The following is a 6,000-nucleotide window of genomic DNA, read 5'->3' as shown; positions in this document are numbered from 1 at the left end:
TTGTAAATGAGCCACAGGAGAGGTTATCACGACCTAGGGAGACTGTCATAAGATGCCTTAAGACAGGATATTACTCAATCAGTACTCCTGATGAATGAATCACTCAACCAGCATAAACAAGAAATCAGACCAGTCTAAACATGTAGGCCATAGATTTCACTACTTCATTAGGATAGTTATGACGATTAAGTTTCAAGATGGCATTTAAAATGAGTTTGAGTTGGGATAAAGGTGACAAATAAAGGAGACAAAGCAGACAAAGACACATGTAACCAACATTTATTGTGCAAAAGGGTATTAAAGTATAACTGACAACAGTGTGGAGCTTTGAAGTTCCGTCTGTTGATTCGGAAAGACTGCATAAGGACTACACTGGGGCAGGATAATGAACATAAATCTGTGAAAAATCCCTGCACAGATTACATATAAATATACTTAACATTATTAAAATATCTAGTAAAATTACAGTTACATTTCAAACGGACTGCATTTGTTTGTTAAAAAAAAAAGGAACATTTCCACAAACATCATTTGTATTCTTGACAAATTGAACAAACCGTTACCTTAGTGTTTGTTGTTTTACTAAAAGTTGTTAGTAGGTGTCCATGGCCACTCGCCTTAACTCCAAAACATTCCTCTTTCACTTCTGTTTCCTGTGAGTGCAGCCACCAAATGCCCTGGGTTTTATTAATAGTGATGCTGACACAAACATTTATGATCTTACCCCTGACAGAATTCATAATGTTCGTTGTTGTGGACATTGCATCACCTGCTGCATTGCTAGTATATCCCTACAAGTAGCCTATATTTTGCATTGACTCTCACTCTCAATTCACATCCCATTAACTTGCCTTTACTACATACAAAAGCCCTCAACAGTTATCACAACAAAGTAAAACAAATGTCCAAGTTAGGACCCCTCACATACACGTTTTACACAATCCATTTAACCTAACAGGTTGAGAATCATTCACAAACCCTCAAGTGTGAGATTTTCAGTAGTATCATCATGTTCTAATATTTTTTGTCATCTCGTTCATATCAATGCCAACATGTCAGGGGAAGTTCATATGGATGTTGTTGTTAAGGAGGATTGTATAACACTCTAAATAGTTCATATAAAAACATATAAAGACAAAAATCAAACATCACTGGCAACAATGCCTGCTTCTTGCTCTTAATCTACATTTCAGATCAACAGAAATACATGCAATAGTATTATAATAATTCATATATAAAAACATAGATGCAGTCTACCAGCAACTGCAGAATTACAGACAATATCCCAATATAATTAATACACACTTTCCACTAAATACACAATAACTACACGATAACTTCTATAAATTTCTGTCACAGACATTTGTTTCTTTACCAAAAATTGGTCCTTGCGGACATGGTCTTAAAATATCGTTCGACAGTACAAGAAGACAGATTACAGTTTGCAACTTCTTCCAGTATAACCCTTACTAGTACTCTCAGCCCTGTTGCAGCCCTGTGCACGTCTTGGCAATATAACAGAGGAATGCATCTGATCTCAAAGGCACAACACACTGAAGGTGGACACACAAGGCACACAGATGTTAAGGCATGGCCTGCAAACATCTACAAATCCCTGGGAATCCCTCCACCTGCGGTGACCTAATTTCCCCATCCCCACTGACACCTCTTACAGACCCGGTAAGGATTCATCACATGTTTTGAATGAGTATCAGCTGATGGTCTAATCTGATGGTCTGAAGTCATAATAGACCACACATGTGCTACAGGCCAGGTTCACGCTCTTGTATGACATGTGCTGCAATGCTCGCACGTGCCCAGATCGCGTGCCAACTCCAGACACTTTAAAATAGTGACGGGCGAGGGGGAAAAAAACAACAGCTACATCTGTCAGACATCCTTCCTTCCCTCTTTTTCTCCAAATGCCATTTTCCATTCTGGGGCAATGATACTCTCTGCTTGACAACTCATTCGCCACTGCAGAAATGGAGAAGTGTTGCAGAAGAAGAAACAGTTCAGTTCCATTGCAAGTCCAGACCATGCAGGGCAGGCACCCGTTTTGGGACGCGATGGGGGAAAATACCGGTGCCAACCAGTCGGGTCTGTCGATTAAGGCTGAGGGTGGGGGTGGAGGCTGTGGTAAGAAGCCAGTTCTTGGGGAATGCAGGTTTGTTTGGCTCAGTTGGACTCGCAGTTCCCGTTGAGCTGGTCGTCTGTGGGCTCGTTGAGGTTGGCCACGCGGCGGTAGACAAAGTAGAAGGGCTGCACCTGGGGCCGGCTGTGCACCTCGGCCTTGATCTTCTGGGGGTGTGTGTCCGGCGCCAGCTGCTGCGTGGTCTCCTCCGTCAGCAGGAAGAGCGCGTGGTTCTCGGGGTCGGGCACCTTGAACTTCTCAGCACAGATCTGGCACACTTCTTCGGTGGTGGCGTATGGATGCACCATCAGGGTCTTGGCGGTGCAGCCAGAGTCTACCTCCTGTAGCGCCACTCTCAGGTAGTTCTGTGCAAGTACACATAAACACAACATAGTCCATTAAAACCTCTGCAGATGCACCTGGCTATGCTGCCCAAACTATTATCTTAACTTCTGTTCCCGCCTGTGTTTAACACATCAAGAAAGGCTTAGAGGCTACTTACAAGGGTCATATAAAATTGTAAGTCTTAACTTAATAGTCTGTCAGCCTCTTCACCCCCTCCATGTTTGGATACTGTCTGTCCACTAGCCACTTTTTACCACTGTCTTCCTGCCTCACTGTTTGCGTGTTATATTAGCACATATGCATAACCCCTCCCTCCATGCCACAGCCGAATTGTGGCCACACTTATACCTTTCTTTATATATATATATATATATATATATATATATATATATATATATATATATATATATATATATATATATATATATATATATAATTTTTTTTTTTTTTTTATATTACCTTGCCTACTCGCTGATCTGTCCATATTTATTTTATGCTGGTCTCTAGACTTTATTCTTGCACTGTTGCACTGTTGGACTTACTCATTTGCACCATCACCATGACACTCACTCACACAGAGCACCTTACCTTACTATGCACAGAGAATCACAGGCTCAGTCCCTGCATCAGTCATTGCAAGTGCCTCTTGATTAATCACTTACTATGTGGATACTGTTTTTAGAATTGATTTAGATAAGGTGTTATTTAGTATAATTTGTATTTTAGTATATTTAGTATATTCCTTATCTTCTACTGTCCTTATTGCTTAGTTTTGTTTTTTATATTATATACTTTTAATTACTTTTTTCTGCTGTTAGTGAATGTGTGTGTGATGTCTGTATGCTACTCAGACCTTGAATTTCCCCTGGGGATCAATAAAGTATCTATCTATCTAATATTCCACCACAACAGCACCCATTTAATCATAAAAGTGTCAGCTCCTGCTATGCTTAATTACTCAGTGACGCATACACCAGGTGAACGTCTGGAATTTCCGTCACGTCGGTTTACCTGGAAGTCGTCCACGGAGGGCGTGGTGCGCTGGGCGGTGCGGCGGCGGTGCCACTGATGCAGGGTGTTGCGCGTCTCCGAGCTCAGAATGCGTGCCGCCTGCTCCTCCTGGAAGTTGCGGATGAGGGACATGGCGCCGTATGCACTGGTCAGGTAGTAGCCACCTGAGGGGAGGCACAAGGCAAGAGGAGGCCAGGGGTCAAGGCCAGCTGAAACACACCTGTGCACATGTGATTACGTCTGGTCTTGTTGCACTACACTTTATCTTTATCTTAATCAGACTCACAACATTTCAGGCTACAGCACACAAACCTTATCCACTACATTACACCATCACCCAATAAATAGCCTACACTGATGCAATGGGATATGAACATACAGTATAGACATACTAGATTCAGCTTTTAATAATGCTATTTTCAACATGAATTGTAATGGGCAATGTTCTGCTTTTTTGTCTGAAACTTGGCAATTGCACAATTTAAGGACAGGGGAAGTAAGAATACACAGCAATCAACTAGGACTAGATTGCAAAGAGCAAAGAACTAGATTGACAGACAAAGCCTTTAATGTGATTGTTTACCTTCTCCTTGCAGTAGGGAGGGATCCAGCAGCTCCATCATGTACTGGATCTCTGTGTCCAGCTGGGGCATGTCACACTGGGCCAGTACATAGGTCAGCATGGGCAGGAAGTCATCAGCCCCATACATCCTCCCTGAAATGCAAGACAGCAGCAGAGTTAATGACAGAGTCTGAGAGAGAGAGAGTGAGTGAGTCAAGTGGGAGTACTTATGAGTGTATGTGTTTCTTTAGGGTCAAATACCGGAAGGACTGACGCCTTCACATTCACCAAACTCAGGTTAAAGAGGCACTTATACACATATGTGTTTGTTTGTGTGTATGAGCATGTATATGTATGTGTGTGTGTGTGTGTGTGTGTGTGTGTGTGTGTGTGTGTGTGTGTGTTGGCCATTAGTCAACTTAATCAGCCCAAAGGCAACACTCTCCCTTGGCGTTTAATAGCACTTTGAAACAGCATGCTGTTGCCTGAGCATGTGTGATCATGCTATCTTTTCAGTCCCCGTAACTACCACTGCATAGCCAGTTTATAAGCACGGAATGTGCCATTAAGAAATGAAAGGCAACTCAGCCCCTACCATTCCACCCCTCTAGCACAGACCATCACACCTACAGAGAAAACTAACATAAACAAAATAGAAAAGTAGAAAAAACTACTAAATTCACAAGCTCCTTAAGCATACCTCTTTAAGCATACCTCTTTTGTCTGTTTTAGATGTAATACTTATATTTGTATTTTATTTTTTACCTTTTATTTATTTATGTTTATAACATTTTGGAAATTCCTTTCCTGCCGCATACCTGAGTGGTCCTCCATGATGGTGTAGATGAGCTTGCACACGCGCAGCAGCAGTGCCACTTTCTTCTCGGGCGAGTACATCTTGTGCATGGTGTGGAACTTGTGGCGGATCTTCTCGATGGCCACGGGGTCGGGCGGCAGTGCGCCGTCCACGCCCATCTCCTGCGGCTGCCGTGCCTTGGCCAGTGCCAGGTTCTCCTTCAGCTGCTGCCAGGCGCCGCTCTTCACCTGGAAGTCGTGCAGGGCCGCCTCCACCGTTGCCTTCAGAGGCTTCAGCACACATTTGTGCATGGCCTTCTCCAGCACCTGGTCTACAGGGGAGAAGGAGGAAACAATGCACTATGAGATAGAGGAACTGAAACAGTATAGAATAACTGATGTATTGACGTTGAATGTACATGTACATTAAACAAAATATCAGCTGATGAAAGAGTACAGAAAGAGTCAACAATTCCAACAACAAACCTCTCCACTTTTTCATCTTCCACATGCCTGACTGTATTTAATGCTGTAATAAAGTGACAAACTACAGTAGACTATTTACTATGCACATTCTGTTCATCTAACCTCAGTTCCTGTCCGTATGTGTATTGGGACCTTGATCTTGACTGATTTTTGTTAAGAAAGCCACAAGACCAAAGGAGATAGAGCGTAATATCCGTGATATTACGGGTCAGTATATGAGTCAGTGCCTCTTGCATTTGATTCTCTAATTAATGCCTAGGGCCATGACCGAGTCACCTATTTGAATTTCTCTACTACCAGCTTGGCTTTTCACCTGCATTCCAATACACCTACGGGAAATAAGTTAGGCATGAACTGGTTTGTCTTCATCTTCCTTAGAAGCAGGAAAAATACCAAATGGTCAAATGGAGTTACGGTAACACAACGCAGAATGCGTTGTCATTCAGAATAGTCTGTGATTAACTTTGCTGTCACCTTCACAGCAACAAAGTGACTTGTCTATTTCCCCACACTTAGTCAAGAGAAGACCTTTGTTTGGTTCATTAGATCTGATTCATGTTTAATGCTAATATTGTATGCTTTACTTGTGCTGAATAAATTGTTCACCCCTGGGACATATTGTGTGGTGCTACTGTTTGAAGAAGTTGAAATCAAATGCTCTGCTGGC

The 6,000-nt window shown here is 42.4% G+C and overlaps 1 protein-coding gene across 2 annotated transcripts in view; it reads right to left on the bottom strand.

Annotated features, from left to right (window-relative positions):
* Positions 1–263: 263 nt before the first annotated feature.
* rin2a (Ras and Rab interactor 2a) overlaps positions 264–6,000 on the bottom strand; it is a 39,993-nt gene continuing 34,256 nt past the window's right edge. For both annotated transcript variants that reach the window (XM_048269433.1, XM_048269434.1), the window contains 4 exons: positions 4,871–5,179; positions 4,074–4,205; positions 3,491–3,654; positions 264–2,499 (listed from right to left, as the gene is read on the bottom strand). In XM_048269433.1, the coding sequence (XP_048125390.1) occupies positions 2,179–2,499; positions 3,491–3,654; positions 4,074–4,205; positions 4,871–5,179 (926 nt within the window). In that variant the 3' untranslated portion in view covers positions 264–2,178. The remainder of the gene's footprint in view (positions 2,500–3,490; positions 3,655–4,073; positions 4,206–4,870; positions 5,180–6,000) is intronic.

Source organism: Alosa alosa, chromosome 18 (assembly GCF_017589495.1).
Source record: "Alosa alosa isolate M-15738 ecotype Scorff River chromosome 18, AALO_Geno_1.1, whole genome shotgun sequence".
In the NCBI taxonomy this organism is placed as follows: domain Eukaryota; kingdom Metazoa; phylum Chordata; class Actinopteri; order Clupeiformes; family Clupeidae; genus Alosa; species Alosa alosa.
Note: the sequence above shows the minus strand (reverse complement) of the source record. Positions and strands in the feature narration are given on the sequence as shown.